The sequence below is a fragment of the Ovis canadensis genome, chromosome 14 (genome assembly GCF_042477335.2).
Source record: "Ovis canadensis isolate MfBH-ARS-UI-01 breed Bighorn chromosome 14, ARS-UI_OviCan_v2, whole genome shotgun sequence".
In the NCBI taxonomy this organism is placed as follows: domain Eukaryota; kingdom Metazoa; phylum Chordata; class Mammalia; order Artiodactyla; family Bovidae; genus Ovis; species Ovis canadensis.
In genome coordinates, this window is record NC_091258.1 from 37,440,022 (window position 1) to 37,462,947 (window position 22,926).

Here is a 22,926-nt window from a genome sequence, read left to right on the forward strand (position 1 = left end):
GTTCTGAGATGACATGGGTCCTTGGGTCACACAAAACATGTTGCTTAGATTCGCCCGCTCTTATCCCCCATGCCTCCATGCCTTCAAAGACCACCTGGGTGATCCACCATCCTCCCCGTCAGAAGTCAGGCAGGGACAGGACTCCCCTCCTTTGTCCACTTGAATCCTCCCTGTATCTCAGAGCCCCTCTCCAGGATGCTTCTTCTAGGAAGCCTCCCTGCTCACCACAGCCCCTGACCTTGGTGGCAAAGAGGGGTACACACAGGTCCCTTCTCGCATCCAACTGCTTGTCCCAACTTGAGAGCTCCCTGAGACAGGAATGCTCCAGATGAGCTGAGGCTGGGAGGCAGGGGTCACCCGTGTCTTAGCACCCTCTCCAGGGATGGGGAGTCTCCCTGGCCCTCACCTGAAGTGGAGGTTCTTGAACGTGAAGTGGGTTTCTACGATGCCGGTGGTTTTGACCCTGGTTCGGAGGATGTCCTGCTCGGTGGGCTGGTAGTCGGCGGCCCCGATCCGGTCCAGGCTGTCCAGGTAGCTGGGGACGGCAGCACACGGGGACCGTGGACCAGGTGTGGGCACTGCCCTCCCAGAGTGCCAGCCCCGACCCAAGCCAGGGAGGGACGGCATCACCCGTCCAGGGCCAGGTGTGGGGCGGAGCTGAGGAAGAGACGCTCACGTCCCGGCCTCAGGCGCTCAGAGCCTCTAACTCAGACCAAGGGCTTCGCACACAGTTCAGCCTCACTCAGACAAGTCAGGCTTTTCAGTGAGACTAATGTGTTTATGGGCTTTCAGGTGGTGCTAGTGGTAAAGAAGCTGCCTGCCAGTGCGGAGATGTAAGAGACTTGGGTTTGTTCCTTGGGTCGGGAAGATCCCCTGGAGGAGGGCATGGCAACCCATCCTAGTATTCTCGCCTGGAGAATCCCACAGGAGCCTGGTGGGCTACAGTCCATAGGCTCCCAAAGAGTCAGACATGAATGAAGCAGCCTAGCATGCCCACACGTGTTTCTAACACTGTCATTTCTTCATCTTAAAATAGCGATGGGCTAAAGTTAGCTTCTAGTCTTTCTGCGCATTATCATGTTCCACCCTTAATTTCTTGAGGTAAATGTATTATTTCCTAGATTAGAAAACTCAGGTTTTCTAATGAAGGTGAGTGCCTGGCCCAGCCCTGAGTCAGGGTTTTGGATCCCACCTCCTAACGGTACCCTGCAGTGCTTCCCAGAGGCCCTCTGCGCCTCCACCCACCTCTCACACTCCTCAGGTTTACCAGGGGGCTGTCGCATCTTCCCATCTGATGCTCCTGGGAGGGAGGCCCAGAAGCCACACAGACAGGCAGGGGCGGGGCCTCGCTGGTACCTTAGGCATCATGGCCCCTGCCATGCCATCACTTGCCCTGGAGACAGACCTGGCCTGTGCATTTGGTCCTCCAAGGCCACACGCTGGGAAGGCTTTAGGGGTTGGTACGGGTTAAGGTTTGAACCCTAAGTCAGGTTGGGATCCAGGAAACTAGGAAGGAGGGAGCTCGCTCAGACTGGCAGGAAGATTCAGGGACCCTCAGGGCCAGCTGGGCAACCCATCCCTGTGCAGGGGGAGTCACATGCAGCCCACAGGGAGCAACTGTGAGGGTCTGAGTCATGGCGTGATGTGGGAGTCCCAGGCTGTGCACAGAGGCGCCCAGCTTCATTAGCACCCACTCTAGACCCGCTGGCAGGGCGGGGCTGGGAAGGGCAGATGCCTCCACTAAGGAGGGTGTCCACTGGTAAACCAACAATCCAAGCTGCCTCAAATCCTTATGAGAATTCTCCCTAGGTAAACATAGCCGATGTTGGTCCCAGGTTCAGGGAAGGTGAGCTTGAAGCCACACTCCTAGAAAGGGGATGACACTGCTGGGGGGTCAAGACTGGGTCTACCCGACTGCAGAGCCAGTGCTCTTACACAGGTCTCCAGGCCTTGTCTCCACCACGAAAGGAGGGAGGCTGAGATGGCAGAGCAGACTTGAAAGCCCTGGCTGCCGTGGAGCCTCCTCACCAGGCCCATGGGCATTTGGGCGGCCTCCAACCTCAGCCTGGAGCAGGTCCTCCTAACCTCTCTGTACGTGCCCCTCCTCTGCCCAAGCTGCCTTTGCCCAGAAGCGGTGCTGGTTTCAGGAGCCTCCTCCTGTCATCCCCAGCTGGAGACCTGGGCTGGGAGCCTCTGGTCTTGGCCCCGTTCCAGCTGGGGAACCCTCCTTTAGGCAGACAGCCTGGCCCTCCATCTCTCTGGCTGAGCCTCATGCAGGGAGGCGGCCACCGGAGGGTAGAGGGTGTGCTCAGGGGACTGTGCACCTGCTGTGTCTACTGCCTGCCGACTGTCCTGGGTGCTGCGGGGCACAGGCCCCACCTCCTGGAGCCTCTGTTCCTGGGTGTGTGTGCATGAGGCAATTAGCAGAGCAGTAAGCTGTACAACATGTCAGGAGGTGGTAAGTGTCAGGAAGGAAGGCTCAGACTATCATAGGGGGAGGCCGGCTGGGGGCTGCTGTTTGGTATCAGGTGGCTGGTGAAGGCTCGTGGAGCAGGATAACATTCGAGAGGAGACAGAGGGCAGTGAGGGGATGAGCCTCTCCTGGTCCGGCAGAAGGACCAGTGGGCGCAGAGGCCACGCCCACTGTGGAGGAGGGCCGGGCCTGCAGGCTCTGGACAGGAGTTGGGGAGAGGCTGTACATGGGGCAGGGCAGGGCAGGCAGTGAGCACTGAGGCTAGAGAGGGTGACGGAGGTGACGGCACAGCACACAGGCCCCTGAGCTCAGTGTGAGCGTCTGGGCTTTCACTCTGGAGGGCTCTGAATGGAAGGGTGCTTTACAGGCACATCTCCAGTGGGGACCCGAATCTGGGGAAAAATGACCCTCCCACACCATGGAACTAACTACCTTTTACAGCCCTGGCGGGCAGGTGCTGGGGTTTTTGGGCTTCCAGGACCTGTCTTGGAGCCATCGTTCAGAGGGGAGAGGGAGTGCCGGCTGTGTTCAAAGACCCACGACAGAGGGAGACCTGGGCTGGATGGCGTCCCCTCAACCCGAGCCCTGGAGCCTCCCAGTAACGTGAGAGGCCGGCTGGGTGGCAACTGGGCTCCGGGCCTTGGGGAGCCACTCACATTGTCTAGAGTATAAGAGTGTGTGTGTGTGTGTGTGTGTGTGTGTGTGTGTGGTATATATGTCTAGGGTGTGAGAGAGTATGTGTGTGTGTGGGAGGTGTATGTGTGGGAGGTGTATGTGCATGTGTGTGAGGGTATGTGTGTGAGGTATATGTGTATGTGTGTGAGGTGTGTGTGTGAGGTATATGTGACAGTGTGTCTGTGGTGTGTAGGTTGGGTGTGAGTGTGTGTGTGTGTGTGTGGTGTATATGTCTAGGGTGTGAGAGAGTATGTGTGTGTGTGTGAGGTGTGTGTGTGTGGTATGTATATCTAGGGTGTGTGTGTGTGGGTGTGTGTGTGTGGTGTGTATGTCTAGGGTGTGAGTGTGTGTGTGTGAGGTGTATGTGCGTGTGTGTGAGGGTGTGTGTATGTGTGTTGCGTATGTCTAGGGTGTGAGAGAGTGTGTGTATGTGTAAGTGAGGGGTGTGTGTGTAAGGTGTGTGTGTATGTGTGTGGTATGTATGTCTAGGGTGTGTGTGTGTGTGTGGGAGGTGTATGTGTGGGAGGTGTATGTGCATGTGTGTGTGAGGTATATGTATATGTGTGTGAGGTGTGTGTGTGTGCATGTGAGGGTGTGTGTGTGAGGTGTATGTGACAGTGTGTCTGTGGTGTGTAGGTCAGGTGTGAGTGTGTGTGTGTGTGTGTGAGGTGAGTATGAGAGTGTGTGGTGTCTTTGTTTAGGGTGTAAGAATTTGTGTGTGTGTGTGTGTGTGAGGTGTGTATGAGGTGTATGTGAGAATGTGTGTGTGTGAGGTGTATGTGAGAATGTGTGTGTGTGAGGTGTGTGTGTGCGTGTGAGGGTGTGTGAGCTGTGTGTGGGAGGTGTACGTGCATGTGTGTGAGTGTGCGTGTGAGGTATATGTGTATGTGTGTGAGGTGTGTGTGTGAGGTGTATGTGACAGTGTGTCTGTGGTGTGTAGGTCGGGTGTGTGTGTGTGTGAGGTGTGTATGAGGTGTATGTGAGAATGTGTGTGTGTGTGAGGTGTATGTGAGAATGTGTGTGTGTGAGGTGTGTGTGTGCGTGTGAGGGTGTGTGAGCTGTGTGTGGGAGGTGTACGTGCATGTGTGTGAGTGTGCGTGTGAGGTATATGTGTATGTGTGTGAGGTGTGTGTGTGAGGTGTATGTGACAGTGTGTCTGTGGTGTGTAGGTCGGGTGTGAGTGTGTATGTGTGAGGTGAGTATGAGAGTGTGTGGTGTCTTTGTCTAGGGTGTGAGAATTTGTGTGTGTGTGTGTGGTATATATGTCTAGGGTGTGAGAGAGTATGTGTGCGTGTGTGTGAGGTGTGTGTGTGTGGTATGTATGTCTAGGGTGTGTGTGTATGTGTGTGTGTGTGTGGTGTGTATGTCTAGGGTGTGTGTGTATGTGTGTGTGTGTGGTGTGTATGTCTAGGGTGTGAGTGTGTGTGTGTGAGGTGTATGTGTGTGAGGTGTATGTGCGTGTGTGTGAGGGTGTGTGTATGTGTGGTGTGTATGTCTAGGGTGTGAGAGTGTGTGTGTGTGAGTGAGGGGTGTGTGTATTAAGGTGTGAGTGAGGGGTGTGTGTATATAAGGTGTGTATGTGTGTGGTATGTATGTCTATGGTGTATGTGTGTGTGTGTGTGTGAGGTATATGTGTATGTGTGTGAGGGTGTGTGTGTGAGGTGTATGTGACAGTATGTCTGTGGTGTGTAGGTCGGGTATGAGTGTGTGTGAGGTGAGTATGAGAGTGTGTGGTGTCTTTGTCTAGGGTGTGAGAATTTGTGTGTGTGAGGTGTGTATGAGGTGTATGTGAGAATGTGTGTGTGTGTGTGTGAGGTGTATGTGAGAATGTGTGTGTGAGGGGTGTGTGTGCACGTGAGGGTGTGTGGGAGGTGTATGTGTGGGAGGTGTATGTGCGTGTGTGTATGTGTGAGGTATATGTGTATGTGTGTGCAGTGTGTGTGTGCGTGTGAGGGGGTGTGTGAGGGTGTGTGCGGGAGGTGTATGTGCATGTGTGTGTGTGTGAGGTATATGTGTATGTGTGTGAGGTGTGTGTGTGTGTGTGAGGGTGTGTGTGTGAGGTGTATGTGACAGTGTGTCTGTGGTGTGTAGGTCAGGTGTGAGTGTGTGTGTGACGTGAGTATGAGAGTGTGTGGTGTCTTTAGGGTGTGAGATTTGTGTGCGTGTGTGTGTGTGAGGTGTATGTGAGAATGTGTGTGAGGTGTGTATGTGCGTGTGAGGGTGTGTGGGAGGTGTATGTGTGGGAGGTGTATGTGCGTGTGTGTGTGAGGTATATGTGTATGTGTGTGAGGTGTGTGTGTGCGTGTGAGGGTGTGTGTGTGAGGTGTATGTGACAGTGTGTCTGTGGTGTGTAGGTCAGGTATGAGTGTGTGTGTGAGGTGAGTATGAGAGAGTGTGGTGTCTTTAGGATGTGAGAATTTGTGTGTGTGTGTGTGAGGTGTGTGTGAGGTGTATGTGAGAATGTGTGTGAGGTGTATGTGAGAATGTGTGTGTGTGAGGTGTATGTGAGTGTGAGGGTGTGTGTGAGGTGTATGTGTGGGAGGTCTATGTGCATGTGTGTGAGGGTGTGTGTGTGAGGTATATGTGTATGTGTGTGAGGTGTGCGTGTGCGTGTGAGCGGGTGTGTGAGGGTGTGTGTGTGAGGTGTATGTGCATGTGTGTGTGTGAGGTATATGTGTATGTGTGCGAAGTGTGTGTGTGCGTGTGAGGGGGTGTGTGAGGGTGTGTGTGGGAGGTGTATGTGCATGTGTGTGTGTGTGTGAGGTATATGTGTATGTGTGTGAGGTGTGTGTGTGCGTGTGAGGGTGTGTGTGTGAGGTGTATGTGACAGTGTGTCTATGGTGTATAGGTCAGGTGTGAGTGTGTGTGAGGTGAGTAGGAGAGTGTGTGGTGTCTTTAGGGTGTGAGAATTTGTGTGTGTGTGTGAGGTGTGTATGAGGTGTATGTGAGAATGTGTGTGTGAGGTGTATGTGAGAATGTGTGTGTGTGAGGTGTATGTGCGTGTGAGCTGTGTGTGTGAGGTGTATGTGTGGGAGGTGTATGTGCATGTGTGTGAGGGTGTGTGTGTGAGGTATATGTGTATGTGTGTGAGGTGTGTGTGTGCGTGTGAGCGGGTGTGTGAGGGTGTGTGTGTGAGGTGTATGTGCATGTGTGTGTGTGTGTGTGAGGTATATGTGTATGTGTGTGAGGTGTATGTGACCGTGTGTCTGTGGTATGTAGGTCGGGTGTGAGTGTGTGTGTGTGAGGTGAGTATGAGAGTGTGTGGTGTCTTTGTTTAGGGTGTGAGAATTTGTGTGTGTGTGTGTGTGTGAGGTGTGTATGAGGTGTATGTGAGAATGTGTGTGTGTGTGAGGTGTATGTGAGAATGTGTGTGTGTGAGGTGTGTATGTGTGTGTGAGAGTGTGTGGGAGGTGTATGTGTGGGAGGTGTATGTGCATGTGTGTGAGGGTGTGTGTGTGAGGTATATGTGTATGTGTGTGAGGTGTGTGTGTGCGTGTGAGCGGGTGTGTGAGGGTGTGTGGGAGGTGTATGTGCATGTGTGTGTGTGTGTGAGATATATGTGTATGTGTGTGAGGTGTGTGTGTGCGTGTGAGGGTGTGTGTGAGGAGTATGTGACAGTGTATCTGTGTGTAGGTCAGGTGTGAGTGTGTGTGTGTGACGTGAGTATGAGAGTGTGTGGTGTCTTTAGGGTGTGAGAATTTGTGTGTGTGTGTGTGTGTATGAGGTGTATGTGAGAATGTGTGTGTGTGAGGTGTGTATGTGCGTGTGAGGGTGTGTGGGAGGTGTGTGTGTGGGAGGTGTATGTGCATGTGTGTGAGGGTGTGTGTGTGAGGTATATGTGTATGTGTGTGAGGTGTGTGTGTGTGTGTGAGCGGGTGTGTGAGGGTGTGTGTGTGAGGTGTATGTGCATGTGTGTATGTGTGTGTGTGAGGTATATGTGTATGTGTGTGAGGTGTATGTGACCGTGTGTCTGTGGTATGTAGGTCGGGTGTGAGTGTGTGTGTGTGAGGTGAGTATGAGAGTGTGTGATGTCTTTGTTTAGGGTGTGAGAATTTGTGTGTGTGTGTGTGTGTGTGTGTGAGGTGTGTATGAGGTGTATGTGAGAATGTGTGTGTGTGAGGTGTATGTGAGAATGTGTGTGTGTGAGGTGTGTATGTGCGTGTGAGGGTGTGTGGGAGGTGTATGTGTGGGAGGTGTATGTGCATGTGTGTGAGGGTGTGTGTGTGAGGTATATGTGTATGTGTGTGAGGTGTGTGTGTGCGTGTGAGCGGGTGTGTGAGGGTGTGTGTGGGAGGTGTATGTGCGTGTGTGTGTGTGAGGTATATGTGTATGTGTGTGAGGTGTGTGTGTGCGTGTGAGGGTGTGTGTGTGAGGTGTATGTGACAGTGTATCTGTGTGTAGGTCAGGTGTGAGTGTGTGTGTGTGACGTGAGTATGAGAGTGTGTGGTGTCTTTAGGGTGTGAGAATTTGTGTGTGTGTGTGTGTATGAGGTGTATGTGAGAATGTGTGTGTGTGAGGTGTGTATGTGCGTGTGAGGGTGTGTGGGAGGTGTGTGTGTGGGAGGTGTATGTGCATGTGTGTGAGGGTGTGTGTGTGAGGTATATGTGCATGTGTGTGAGGTGTGTGTGTGCGTGTGAGCGGGTGTGTGAGGGTGTGTGTGTGAGGTGTATGTGCATGTGTGTGTGTGTGTGTGAGGTATATGTGTATGTGTGTGAGGTGTATGTGACAGTGTGTCTGTGGTGTGTAGGTCGGGTGTGAGTGTGTGTGTGTGAGGTGAGTATGAGAGTGTGTGGTGTCTTTGTTTAGGGTGTGAGAATTTGTGTGTGTGTGTGTGTGTGTGTGAGGTGTGTATGAGGTGTATGTGAGAATGCGTGTGTGTGAGGTGTGTATGTCACCCAGATTTGTGCCAGGCGACGGCCCTGTTAGGCCTCTCTCCCTTCCGTCACAAGACATCTACTTCAGGCCCCAGACTCTGTCAGAAGACGAGGGCTAGCAGCTAAAACTACAACAGCAAAGCAACCCCGGACCAGAGAGTGTCCGAGGGCCTTCGGAACCTGCCTGCGGGCCCCCCTTCCCTGGGCAGAGCCCCTCCCAGGGAGCAGAGGGCCGTGTCCTCCGCTCACCTGGGGGAGTTGACAAGTACTCGCTCAAGTCGCTCCTTCTGACTTATCAAGGTAACTACCAGAAGAACTAAAAATAACCCTGTAACTAGCCAAAAAACTGGGGGTGGAAGTGGAGAAGAGTGAAGGAAGGAAGGAAAAATGGGAGGCAGGGAGGGGAGCTAAATTCCTCAGCTTTCCCAGCTGCAGCCATTGAACACCATTGAGAGCAGGCAGGTCAGGTTTTCTGGACATCACTGGGACAAACAAACAGAGGTAGTTAACAGTGGGAGGGGGACAGCCCCGGGAAGAGGAGTCTACTATGAATTTTATACCTTTCCATACTGTTAAAAAATTTTTTTTGAATGGATTGATATTCTGATTAGTTAAGTGGCAATCATTTAAGTGGGGGGCACGGTCTGATGTCCTCAGGTGCCCCTGAGGGTAGTGGGGGGATGGGAAGGGTCTGGACTAAGGCTGAGTAGGGGGTAGGGAGTGGGAGAGGCCTGACTGGCTGGGGGATGGGGGGACACCTGGGTCAGAATCTATGATTTGCGTGTGGACTTGAGCCTCTGGGCTCACATCCCCGCCACCAAGGTGTCCCAGGGGCTCATCAGGGACTGGGGCCTGGGTCACTACCACCTGGGACTCACAGGACACAAGCGCTTGCCCCCGGGACAATCTAGGTGTGCAGGGGGGGAAGGCGAGCCCCTGGTTTGTCGGTTGTCCTCATGGCCAGTGGCCACGTCCCAGTGTCTGTTACTGGAAGCTGCCTTCTCGGTGCTGGCCTCCTCTACATCAGCACCATGGAGACCACCGTTTCTTACTCTCGGCGCTACTGACACTGCGGGTGTGATAGTTCTTTGCTGTAGAGGGCTGTAAGATGCGTCTCTAGAAGTCAGCAGCATCCCTGGCCTCTACCCACTAGATGCCGGTAGCACCACCCTCATCAGGACAACTGAAAACCTCTCCAGACCACTGCTGGTGTGTCCTGGGGGGCAAAGGGGCCCCGGCTGAGAGGAGGCTGAGCAGATCAGTGTTGGAGCACATGTGTCTCATGCCCACTGAAAACCTGGGCACGAGTCTGTAAATGTGAGTGCATTTCCTGAAAGCTGGAATGCAATCCCAGTGTCTTCAAACAGAAGACGCATCTCTGACCACTGAGGACCATTCCCTGGAACCCCTGATCCAGGGGCCAAGGACATGTAAACCTCCAGACGCCTGGAGTGACTCGGCTGCAGTGGGCAGTCATGTGGCCCCATGGTCACTGGAAGGGCCACCTCTCTGCCCTCCCCTCTCTTGCCCACCCACTCTCTCTGGCCTTCAGTGCTTCACCCCCCACCTTCTTTCCTGCCCTGAGGTCGATCTCTCCCCTCTGTCCTCTACTTTTCCTTATTAGTTGTAATGCACTATTAAAGTGTATGCCTGACTATTTATTTCACTTGTCTGATGGTTACATAGTCCTTATTTTTAAAGACAGAGGAATAAAAAGCTTATTGTTTTCTCAAAAAGAAAACCACGTAAGTTATTTTCTGCCTGTTGCCCTTGATTAGTACTTACGGGGTCAAGGATTCTCCAGGGGAAAAAAGAGGTTGCTGCACTGAAAACCTTCTGGAGGGGGGCCCGGCCCACTCCAGGGCAGGCGGGTGATGGCCCCGGCCCTCTGGGAGCCCTGCTGTTAGCTGTCTCTTGTGCCCCCGACTTCCCTGGCCTCCTTTTCATCCTGGGGGGCAGGGGATGGGCAGGAGGAGATGCCCCTTCTCCTTCCTTCCTGACATACAAGGCAAAGCATCTCACAGCGGTTCCAACCTCAGCCCAGGATGCCTTCTTGTCCCACAGTGCCCGCCCCAAGCCCCTTCCACGCTACATCACTGCCCTGCTGGTGGCCTCCCGCCTGCCCAGGACACTCACTATTTGGCAGAGTCATTGAGCTGATACTCCCGAGACCTGTTGAAGCACTCCTGGATCCCCGAGTCGCCCCAGAGTCGCATCATGGCGGAGAGCAGCTCTGGAGAGAAGGGCTCCGTGTCTTCCATCCGACTCACCACGTCACACACCATCTTGGCATCAGCCTGTGAGGAGATGAGAACACGGACAGAGTCTTTTATCTGTGGGCACAACAATGACCACTGGTCGGTGACCCCACTCTCGAGTCCTTTGAACCCCACCACCCTCCAAGACACCGAGAGAGACAGACACCCCCCTCCCCCGCAGGCCACGGCTCATGGCTCAGGAAGTGAGCAGGAGGTGGCAATCTGCAGGTGGCCTTCGGGGTGGGAAAGACACGAAGGAAGGGGGCAAGGTCAACACCTGGAAGGTGCAGAGCTGACAAAAGATTCTCTACCAAGGTGCTTGTGTGTGTGCTAAGTTGCTTCAGTTGTGCGACTCTGTGTGACCCCGTGGACTGCACCCTGCCAGGCTTTTCTGTCCATGGGTCTCTACCAAGGTATGTAGGGGGCAAAGCCTTCGGTGGAAACTTTCAGAATCGAGCTGTCAGCTCAGTAGCTATTCACGTGTCAGGGCCTGTCTAATGCAGCAGGTCAACGTGAAGGTGCAGGCACTGTGTCCCCTACTGCATGCCTGCCCTGGGAAGGAAGCTGTAACTAGCCTGGAGGCAAGCAGGCCAGGCCCATGATGCCACCCCAGACCCAGCTCTCTAGGGTCAGTGTCCCACAGACCCCAGCCCTCAGATTCCCAAGCCTCCCACCGGGAGGGCCTGGGTCCCGGCCCCTCTCTAGCACCCGAGCCTCTCCTGCGGGCAGCCACCGGAAAGCTGGCCCTGGGACCCAGGCGCTGAGTGCCTTAAGCAGGCGGTGACTCAGGGAGGCACGGGTGGGTGAGCAGGGGTGGTGCCTCCACCTGGGGCTAAAAACAGGCCTGTGAGTCAGGGCCCACACACTGATGCTGCTCCGTGTGCTCGTGTGACCTCGGGAAGGCTCACCCGTGTGAGGAATGACGGGGAAAAACCTGGCCAGTTTCCCAAACTTCTTCCTTTGGACCCCACTGTCAAGGTTTCTGCCTGATCCAGAGAGAAGGGACTCGGGGACCAGAGGGTGGTGGGCAGGGCCAGACTTCTGCTAGGGGGAGACACCCTCCCACCTAGAGCCATGTTATGCCTCAGCCAGGCCACTAGAGGGTGTGGTTTAGAAACCTGCGCCTGCAGGAGCCACTTGGTGCTCCTCTATGTCTGACGTGGAATCCTGGGAACTGCATTCCAGTGGGATGTGGTGCACGGTCTAGGGAAGGGCAGCCTGGAGCTGTCCTGGCTCCGCCTCATCACTGAGGTGTGGTGGTGGTAGGGGTCTTGTGCTGGCGACACGTCTCGATCGGCCCTTGCTCTCCCTTCCGTCTCCCCAGCTCAGTGCATGGCACCACGACCGGCCCAGCCACTGAGACTCAAGTCACCCACCTCCATCCCCATATCTACTTCTCCCCATCTCCTCTGGGACACCCCTGAGTCCAAGCCACTCCCTGTCTCTTCCTGGCTGTTCCTGGCCTCCCTCCCAAGGGTTCCTTGCCTCCCTCTTGCTTCTCTTCTGTCTTCCACACCACAGTCAGCAGGGAGGCTGTAGAAAAAGAACTCCCCATTTTCCCAACTGGGGACACTGATATCCAACTTAAAGATGGCATCTCCTCTTTTTGCTTGTGGCAAAAACATGACCATGTGACCAGTTCTACCCATGGAGAGATCAACCCAAGTGTAGTGAGGTCTTTGGAAAAGGCTTTGTAAGGGAAGATGCACCCCTTTTCTCTCACTTCTTCCTTCCTTCCTGAAACCTGTGATGGCTGGAGCTCTAGCAGCCACCATGGGTCATGAAGATAAGATCTATACCCGAGGGACAGTGGACTGGTGATCTAAAAACAGGTCCTTGACAACTTTGTAGACCCTCCATACCTTCCGCATTTTTCTTTTTCTTACTTTTACTTTTTGCCTTTTTTTTTGACTTCTAGCTCACTTAAATCACTGTTTTCTAGGTCTCAGATATTCACAGTCAAACCTAATTCTAATGGATACAATAACTCTCTCTGTTTAAACTCTCAATAGCTTCCCATTATTTCTAAATTCCAAACTCCTTACCATGACCTCCAAAGCCCCGGCCTGACTGAGCTCTGTTCAGCCCACCTCCCACCTTTCCCCTCTCCTGGTCCTCTAAGCACACAGCCTTTCCTCTGTTCCCCAAGCAGTCAGGGTCATCTTGCCTCAGGGTGCTCCACCCAGCCAGGCCATCCTTCCCTGGGCTCTGCCCCTCTCCATCTTACTGGCACTTGCTCAGGGAAGCCCTCCTCTACGCCCCCAGGTAGAGTCTGGTGCACCAACCACACCATATGTCACAGCTGGCGCTGCATGTGCCTGCCCCTCGGCTTTCTGCTTATTCAGGGCACCCCCATCTCACAATGCTCTGTACACAGTTGGTGCTCTGCAGTATTTGTGAGATGCATGGGTCCTTGGCATCTTACTTCCAGGCATGACCCGAGTTTCTCACTCCATGCACTATGTCTCCCAAGTCTTCTAATCTTGTCCGTCTCAACAACAGTGTGTCTAGGTCAACCACAGCAACAGCTCTGCCGGGGAGCCATCCTGTTTAGCAGATGGGGAGATTGAGGCTCAAGGTCACATGCTGCTAAGTGGGAGAGCCTGGGCCCAGGGTTACCCCCACTGTGCTCCAGCGGACAGCCCTGGACTTGCCTGGACCCAGGGTTAATCCCTACTGTGCTCCAGCGGACAGCCCTGGGCTTGCCTGGGCCTAGGGTTAATCCTTACTGTGCTCCAGCAGACAGCCCTGGGCTTGCCTGGACCCAGAGTTAAACCTACTGTGCTCCAGGAGACAGCCCTGGACTTGCATCTCAGACACTGGTGCCCAGCCCAGCCCCTCACCTCACCACCCTGAGCAAAGGTGTGGGCAATGGGTAAGAGAGAAGGAAGGGAGAGGGTGGCAGGAAGGAGGGGTCATGCCAATGCACCTGGAGGACTGTGGTAGCTGCCAGGCCTGGCCAGCCCTGGGGGGTCAAGCTAACAAGCAATTAATAGAGCCAGAGGGGGGCCCTTGTCCCTTTGTCTTCCTGCCTTTGGGGCCCTGGGAGGGTGGGGCTCACACTGGGCCTGACCTTCCTGTGCGAGTCCCCTCCTGGGCCAGTCGGGGGGTGGGGGGGTGCATCTTCCCACCCCTTGCTCTCAGCTACAGTCCCCACGGCACTGCCCCTCTCACTGGTCAGAGCACGCCCAGCTGTCCTGGCAGCAGGGGATGTGACGCAGCAGGTGCATGGACCGGGCAGCCTCACCTGTGCAGATTTGCTCAGTGGAGGATGCTGGGGCAAGCTTCTGTGGAAAACACACCCTGTGCTCCCACTGGTGGCGGTGACCAGCTTCAAGGTGGCTGCAGAGGGCCCAGTCCCTCTGATCTGCACCCTTTTCTGCTGGATGGCTGCCTCCTCCACCGGTGGGGCTTCCAGTCCCTCCTTTTCTGATACCAGAGCCTCTGCTCCCCTGAAGGAGAGCACTCCTCCCCAACTCAGCCTGAGCAGTCCGGGTGGGGTGGTCTCTGTCCCATGGTCTCGGCATGGACACACAGTCTGGGCCTGGCCAATCCATCCCTCTGCCCTTAGTGAGCAGTTCCGGGTGGACAAAGAATCCCAATCCATCAAGTGAGACTAACCTGACCAGCCCCAGGACACCTGCATAAACTATCAGGAGAGACCCTCCAAGGAAGGACCCACCTGAATGTGGAGCCATCCCTGAGGAAAGCAGGGCCGAGAGAGGGAAGTACCCCGAGTCCCGATGACACATCAACACCTGGATCCAGCTGTACCTGCAGCCACACACATCTCTGGCTTTCCAGTTACCTCCATCAATCAATCCTCTGACTCTTTCTTAACCCAGTTGAGGATGTGTTTTTGTTTGGTTGGTATACTTCTGCACAATAACCTCAAAGAGTGCTACACTTCCTGGTGTGTTGAGACCAACACCAGGCTCACCTCCTCTTATTACTGTGGTCCACACAGTTCCTCTGGCATCTGATTCCCTTCCCCTCTTCCTGTCTGGACCATGCCCTGGGCACATGCACTGGCCTACATGCTGTGCTAGTTCCTGCGCGGGGAGCACCAAGACCGGCTGGGGACACCGGTCACATCCAGGGGCTGTCTGCTGGTCTCCTGGAGACAGTTCTACACAGGAGCTGGGGGAGGCTGTCCACTGACGCCACGCCCAGTGGTCCCTGCGTGGTGGGCTGGGTGCAGGGCACTCGTCACTGCGGGCGCTATCACACACCGCAGGCCCGGGCCAGTCGTTGCCACTGCTACAGACAAGTGTCTAACATGCCCCTGTGGGGCACCACTCTCACCGAGGGTCACAGTCAGGGAGCTACCTGCTGGCCCAGGGCCAGGGAAACAGCGCTGAGGGAGCGGGCCCTTCTCTCCTCCATGGCCGCCAGGGCCGGAGGGGCGCTCCCAGTGAATGCGCGAGATGCCGCGTTTCCTCAGACCCACGTGCCCGTGGCGTGGGCCCAGCAGGCACAAAGTGCCCAGTGTGCCCGGCCCTCCACGGCCGCCACTGTCCAGCTGCTGGGGCTGCCCATGCTGTGATGTCCGGTTCCCATGCCCCCCCCCGACCCCCAACAAGTCTCCCTCCTTTTCCCACAGCCCTCTTTGGTCACTCCTGCCCTGGGCTTCTAGTTTGTTCCATGCGGACTTTGCGGGGCTCAGGCCACAGGCTCAAGGCTCCGTCCACAACTGGGCTCTTGGCTTGAGGGGGGTCTTACCATCTCTGAGGCTCAGCGTCCCCCCCTAAAAACCAGGGTGGCAGTCTCACCACTTTCTTCACAGGGCTCCCTCCTGTCGTGGGAGCAGGCAGAGGGCACTAGCGCAGGACGGCCTGAGGGGCGGGCCGGGCCGGGCCCCAGCTCCCCAGCCACCTGGGGACCAGAGGAGGCCAACCCGGCCCCGTCAGGACGCCTCGGGGCCGGGGCCATGGAAGGGGTGAGAGGTTGAGAAATGCGTGTCTGGGACCCTGTGTTTCAGACTATGGACTGCAGGCAAGACGCCGTTCTGATAGGCTTTGGATCAGGAGGCTCGGGGCCCAGGAGAGTCTGTGACTAACTTTCAGGGCCAGGATTCTCCTCACCAGGGTCAGTGGCTTAAAGTCAGCATCGACACTTCTCTTCATCAGAGCCGGTACAAGGTTTCTGGCTAAATGATATCTTAATGTTCACACACACTTGGAAAGCAGCGCCCATGATGCAGGGGCCAGTTGGTGGGGCTGCCCGCTGGCGTCCACGGCTGAGGGGCTCTCCTTCCTTAAAGCCATCTCCATACTACGGGGAGGGCCGGAGGCTCCCATGGCCCTGCCCGTCTCCCACGTCCTGGACCACAGGAGAGCCCCCGCACCCACTTCTCTCGCCTAATGTCTCCTGTTCACCCTGCTCAGAGATGCGGCTGGTGCCTGCCTGTCCTGTGCCACACCGGGGGTGACTGCGGGGTGACCAAGGGAAGCGGGAATCAGCCTGGCTGAGCCACTGGCAACCACTACCACACACACCTGCTCGCACGCCAGGCCAGGCCTTGCTGCTGCCGCCGCTCCCCACCCACCATGGACGCATCGTCTGAAACTGGGACGGCGGAGTGCATGATAAGGACTTGGTCTGCAAAACTCCTCCCCTCTCTTCAGAGCAAAGGGGCTTAGAGCTAAAGTATGAAAAAGAGCCTTTTCCTCTCAAGAGACAAAATGCAAAGGATATGGGAGGGGAGCGAACAGGGATTTTCAGTCAGGTGACCCAGGTTCCATGCTGGCTCTGCTGTTTTTCAGACCTGTGACCTTGGACAGACCGCTTAACCTCCCCGAGCTTCTGCTCTCGTTAGTTCCCACCTCACGGGGCTGTTTGCGCAGATGAAAGGCTAAATCGACGTGACACAGCTCTGCAACATAAAGAGCCCTGCAAACGTTAGTTATTATAAGCAAAGATGAGGTCCCTGAGACACAAACAACAAGCTGACATAAAATTAGCCTGCTTTGTACAAGGCTTCTCAGGCAAGCAGGATAATCTTGATAACAATAATCATAGTAATTATAATAATAACCCCTTCCGTTTGAGGAACTGCTTTGGATCTTTCCGAGCTTTCCTCCTCTAATCTTTTGGGCCAAGTGAAGTCTGAGTGTGTGCACACACATACACACATGCACAGTCCTCTGCTTGCAAAGGAAGTCTCCATCCTGCCCTGTCCGGCCACATGCATTGCAGTAGCTTCAGCTCCCGCCAGGGGGCAGAAGTGCACAGGCCAACAGGAGGCGCAGGGCTGCTGCACAAGCCCAGCCCAAGAGCCAGACGGGGGGCATGGACTCTGTTCCTCGAGTGAAAGGGGCTGAGAGACCCCTGCTGCTGGAGGCCCAGCCTGTGTGCTGCAAGGTCAGCAGGTGAAGAATGGCAGGGGGCACCTTTCCAGGCACTTCGTTCATGTCGTCCAGATCTGAGCATCTCAGGAAACTCTGTGGTCCTGGCCTCTCCCTTCCTCGCTGCCACTGGGGTGAGGAAGAGAGGAGTGCACTCCCTCACCTCTGTTTCCCTGGCCCTGGGCTGGCAGATGGCGCCAAGCTGTGACTCTCAGTGGACGTGGTCCCCCCCAGGGGTACTTTAGACATTCGTGACAGGTTTTCTTTGTTGGTGGCAAAACCTGGGGCACTACAGGCAATTAGCAGTTGGGGGCTGTGCATGCATGGGGCTCTTTCTTTGCTGGGACTTAGCAAAGGCCTGTACCTGAGCACGCTGTCAGGCAGACAGGGTCGCTAGGAGAGCTGGAGGACCCCACAGGTCTACCATCTGTCTCAGTGAAGGGAGCCTTCTTGTCTCCCTGGAAAGATCCAACAGCAGAACCAAGGATTTGCTGCTGTTTCTAATCTTGCCTCCTTTCGGCTGTGCCCATCCCTTCTTCAGCCAGCCATCCATCCACACATCCCACGGCCCCATCCAGGGTACCTACCTCCTCAACGTCATGTGTCCACCCACCCATGACATCATCGCCCATCAGCCACCCTGTTCATCTATCAACTTACTCCCATACCCACCCGGACACCCCTCGCCTCCCATCTGCCCTTTCATAGTGTCTGTCTGTCCATCCCTTCGTTCTTCACGTCTGCACCCTCTTCATTCCTTTCACTCCTCTCTGATCTGTGTAGCCATACACCTGTTCATCCACCCAGTCACTCACTTATCCGCCGTACGTACACCCACTACCCAGTGGGGTCCCCGCCTTAGGAACGTTCATGTTCACCAGGAAGAGCAATCTTTAGGCATAGGGGGAGGCAGCCTGCCTCTCCCCAGCCCCGAACACATCGGGGGAGAACTGCCCCCTTGACAGCCCCTCGCTCTGTCCCGAGGTCTGGTCTTTGTCAGGTGCCCAGGGCCTTGCTAAGGAAGACTCTCCTAAGACCTCCAGCTGGGTCTACTGGGCTCCTCAGGGATGTACTTGTCCTAAGCCCCTCTGAGAGCTTTCTCTGTTTGGGGACTAGGCTGCCTCTGAACGGGCGGGAGGAAGACTGGATTTTCTAAAGAACCTCACTTATTTTATTTTTAATCAATCTTTTAAAAATTTTAATTTATTTTTGGCTGTGCTGGGTCTTCACTGCTGTGTGTGGGCTTCCTGTCATTGCTGAGTGTGGGCTCTAGAGCATGCGGGTTCAACAGTTGTGGGGTGCATAAGCTTAGCTGCCCTGGAGCATGTGGACTCAGGATCAAACCCGTGACTCCTGCGTTGGCAGGCAGATTCTTAGCCACTGGGCCACTAGGTAAGTCCCAAGAATCTCACTTTCTGGAGGATCACACCCTTTTCAGTCTTAAAACCCTTGGCTCTTCCAATTGTTTATAGAAGCAGCTTTGCCCGCTGGTTTACTACATATCTTCAGGAACCAGGGGTTGTGGGGGTGGGGTGGGGGTGGGGGTGACTTTGACCTGAGTTCCAGCTCTCACACACCCAGAAGTTTCCACTCAGAAGCTGTGTGTCAGCCCCTGTGACTGGTGTGGTTCCCCAGGGTTTCCCACCCCTGGCCCTGGCCCAAGCTCAGCAGAAGGACTAGTGCTACAGCAGGCTGGCTGAGCCCAGGACTGGGCGCCGGGGACTCGGGGGACAGCAGGGTCTGGAAACTGCCTCCCCGCTTCCCACCCTGAGCCTGGGGTCCAGTGGGGGCGCAGACACACCAACCAGGCTCTGGAGTCAGGAGGCTCCTCTGAGGAGGCAGCCGATGAGTGAGGGCCACTCAAGGACACACTGCTGTGGGCAGGGCAGGCGAGAGGGGTCCATCTGGAAGACAGGCAGTCGTGGGTCAGCTGTGCCCCCAAGGCAGGCACCGCTCAGAGACTGGATTTCCCTGAGGAGGGAATTAAAGGGGAAGCTAAGGGCCTTGCCAGGGGGCATCAGACACCCTTTGGGCCATCAACAGGGCCTGTGGACAATGGTGGGTTCAGAGTCCACGCAGCCCTGAGACATGAAATGAAGAATGGCACCCAAGCCCACACGGGTGGTCCAGGAGCCCGCACACAGACTGAGCCAGCATGAACTGTGGACCTCCCACCCCCAGGGCAGAGGCTGGGGGCAGCCTGGGCCATTGAGGGGTGGCTCGGGGAGGAAGCCTTACTGAGCGGATGCTAACCCTCCCCAAGGGTGGGGCCAGGGACATTTTTGGGCCCCCAGTCCTCTCGCCAGCTTTGCGGTTCTTAGGTGAAGCTGCTATATGCGTCTTCTAAAGCCTCCTTAGCAGAGGTTTGGGGCAGGGAGACTGGCGGGTATGGGGCAGGGTAACACCGAGGCCCAGAGAAGGCAATGGCACCCCACTCCAGTACTCTTGCCTGGAAAATTCCATGGATGGAGGAGCCTGGTAGGCTGCAGTCCATGGGGTCACGAAGAGTCGGACACAACTGAGCAACTTCACCTTCACTTTTCACTTTCATGCATTGGAGAAGGAAATGGCAACCCACTCCAGTGTTCTTGCCTGGAGAATCCCAGGGACGGGGGAGCCTGGTGGGCTGCCGTCTATGGGGTCGAAGAGAGTCGGACACGACTGAAGCAACTTAGCAGCAGCAACACCAAGGCCAGTGTAGATGGGGTCGAGCAGGGACTGCAGAGGTGACGGCTAGCCTGAGCGCAGGGGGGTGTCCTGGGTGGGTGACTGGCACAGCCAGGCGGTGTAAGGTGGCGGCTGTCCTAGCTGCCCAGGGGTGGTGGTGTGTTTATGTCACCATGGCTTCTGATCACCTCGGATCCCGAGGATGGAGTGGGCATGCACGCTTGTCCAAGACCCTAATTACCACCTCATGTGGTGCCACTTTCTCCTGGTGCCCTTCTCCCCTGGGTGGGTCCAGACCTGCAGTCTATGTTCCTGTGTGGCCTTCTAAATGGGGGCCGGGGTAGGGGGTGCGCGGAGGACAGCTGAAGCACCAAGCAGGCTCTATTCAGGCCAAAATAAACCTTACGGTGAGTGGGGCACACATTCCCACAGCCTCGCCCTCTGCCTCCTGAGCTCAATGTTCTAAGACAGGAGAAAAGAACTAAAATTGGATAGGCTAAGTTTCTAAGAAATGCACAAGGGCAGAATGAAATTACCCACACAGAGCTCAGTCAAAGGGAAAGACAAGTGATAACGGCCAAGCTCGGCTCTTCAGAACACACAGTGACGATGCTGAGGAGTTTAATTAGAGCCGCCTCGGCTGTGAGATATTAACACACAATTATGGAAGAGAAAAGATGGAAGCTGGAGCAGTGTGCAGATGGCAGGGGTGACGGGAGGCTGGCGGGCCCTGGGGACAGCAAGCTTGGTGGGTGGTTCCTCTCCTCAGGCTTATTTGCTGACACCCCCTTCTCTTTCCTTGTCTCCTCACTGGGGACATCAGTCCCCACGCCATCCGCTAAAGTGATGAGATGATGTTTTCATTTGATAAGGAGCACGTCACCTGCCTTCAGGACCTGAGGGACACAGCCCGGGGCAGTGTACCAGGCGTCCATGCTCTGACCCTGGGTGGGTCCCATCTGTTTTCAGAGCCTCTGTCCTCAAAGGCACAGGGACAGGGTTGGCTGGATCAGTGGTTCTCACACCCCTGGGGGCCTCTGAGGGGTCCCTAAGAGCAAAACTGTTTTCCTAACTCTGACGATGTTACTGGCGTCTCCGAAGGTACTAATGGCTGCACTGGCGAGAGACCAGACGGCACCCTTCGACAGGAAGCGGTGGCACCAAACTATGCAAGCCGCCATTCTGTTCTTGGCCACCGCGCGGCCACAGTGAAACCCGTGCTGGTCTCCCAAGACATTTAAGAATGTCCACGGGAGTTCCCTGCTGGGCCAGTGGGTTAAGACTCTGTGCTTCCAAGGCAGGGTGCGTGGGTTTGATCCCCGGTCGGAGAACTAAGATCCCACACGCGCCCGGGGCCACTGAGCTCGTGCGCTACTGTGACTCAGCTCCTGTGCTCTGGACTGGAGCCTTCTCGTCACAACTGGAGAGAAGCCCACGGGCAGCAGCTAAGACCCGACACAGCCGAAAATAAACAAGGATTAAGAAACAAAGACCGTCCTTGAGGAAGCAGTCACAATTGTGAATTAAAAGCCCTACTGTGGCACACACGTCTTTTTCATATTCTCTGATGAAACGGGGAGGCTCCTGCAAATTGCAGGTGATGCTTGTCTGGAGGGAAGGCATGCGAAAGGCTGCCCTGCCAGCCACAATGGTTCCTTTTTGTTCACAAGACACCACTTGAACTTGAAAGAATGACCGACAGACAAATTTAGGTAGTTCACATTTGGTCTTTGGAAGACAGTTTCTAAAATATCAAGCTAGCCTATTGCTTCAAGGAAAACACCTAACAAATTTGCTACCAAAATGAAAAAATTCCAACTTCCAAGGGAAGAACCAGACTTTTGGAAAGCTTGTACTTAATACCATAAGTTTGACAGCTTTCCAACACCTGAAGACTTTTCTGGTAAGACAGACACTGATTTAACAAATGCAAGTTTTTTTATATTCTCCATTGAAAAAGTGTCACCGTTTGGAAGATGTGCATAATTCTGAACCACTATTTTCCAAATGATCAAAATGATGTCAAAAATGTGGCATGGTTGACCCATTCAAAGAGCAAAGTAAACCAATTGATTTTTTTTAAGAGACTTAATTACGAGGAGGGTACAGAGATTTCCCACATAACCCTAGAGCCTCCCCCATTACTGACATCACTCACTACAATGGTATACTTAATTAAAAAAAAAAAGATGAACCTAATCAACATATTATAATCACCCAAAGCCTGCTGTTAAGCTTTGGTTTTACTCTTGTTGTTGGTCAGTCGCTAAGTTGTGTCTGACTCTTTGCAACCCCATGGACTGCAGCACGCCAGGCTTCCCTGAACTTCACTATCTCTCGGAGTTTGCTCCAACTCACATTCCATGGGTGTAGACAAGTGCATAATGACATGTATCTATAACTATGGTATCATACAGTGTACTGTGACTGCCCTAAAACGCCTCTGTGCTCTACCTGTTCATCTGTCCCTCCCCAGACCCTGATCTTTTTACTGTCTCCACTGTTTTACCGTTTAGAGAAAGTCATGCAGTCGGAATCATACAGTACAATCTGATGGATCCATTTCAGGTCCGTTTCTTCCCCTTAGTGGTTGCTTTTCAGATTCTTCCACGTCTTTTCATGACTTGATCACTCATTTCTTTTTAGTGCTGAATAATATTTCATTGTCTGGGTGTACCCCAGTTTACTTATCCATTCACCTACTGAAGGACCTTTTGGTTGCTTCCAAGTTTTGGCAATTATCAATAAAGCCGCTATAAACATCTGGGTGCAGGCTTTCTACGCGGACATCAGCTTTCAAATCTTTTGGGTAAATATAAAGGAACATGATGGCTGGATTGTATGGCAGGAGTATGTTTAGTTTTCTAAGAAACCACCAAGCTCTTCCAACGTGACTGGACCATCGGCAAGGCCTGAGGGTTGCTGCTGTTACATCCTCCCCATCTGGTGTGGTCGGTGTTCCAGGTTTTGGTCATTCATAGGTGTGTAGGGGCGTCTCCCTCTTGCTTTAGCTTGCACTTCTCTGATAACGTATGATGTGGAGTACCTTTTCATATGCTTATTGGCTATCCATAGACCTTCTTTGGTGAGGCGTCTGTTAAGGTTTTGGGCTCATCTTAAAATCAGATTGTTTGCTTTCTTGTTGAATTTTAAGGGTTCTTTGTATACTTTGGATAAAAGCTCTTTATTGAACATATACATATATATATTTTTTTTTGGCAAATATTTTGTCCGAGTCCAAGGCTTGTCTTCTTATCCTCTTGACTTTGGCCTTTCACGGAATAGTTTTTAATTTTATGAAGTCTGGTTTATCAATTCGTTCATGGACTGTGTCTCTGGTGCTGTACGTAGAGGCGTCATCACACCCAAGGCCGTGCAGATTGCCTCCTATGTTATCTTCTGGGAGTTTCATACTTTCACTCTTGCTGCCATCACCTGCCCTGCCCTGCTGCTAAGGGGCTGGAGCTCCCTGGGGGCCCGGCTGGTGCCCACCCTGGGGACTGGCATCAGCCTGTTGATGCTGCAGTGTTTCCATGAGGCAGGTGGGATGGCGACAGGTGTAAAAAACAAAGGTGACAAATAGGCGGGGCAACCAAAACATGGCGAGGCAGGGTGCCCACGGCTGTGCCCCA

The 22,926-nt window shown here is 54.4% G+C and overlaps 1 protein-coding gene across 3 annotated transcripts in view; it reads right to left on the bottom strand.

Annotated features, from left to right (window-relative positions):
- The window catches only part of GNAO1 (G protein subunit alpha o1), a 182,860-nt gene that overhangs the window by 20,146 nt on the left and 139,788 nt on the right, over positions 1–22,926 (bottom strand). For all 3 annotated transcript variants that reach the window (XM_069549891.1, XM_069549892.1, XM_069549890.1), the window contains exons 4-5: positions 10,159–10,319; positions 407–535 (exon numbers count right to left, since the gene is read on the bottom strand). In XM_069549891.1, the coding sequence (XP_069405992.1) occupies positions 407–535; positions 10,159–10,319 (290 nt within the window). The remainder of the gene's footprint in view (positions 1–406; positions 536–10,158; positions 10,320–22,926) is intronic.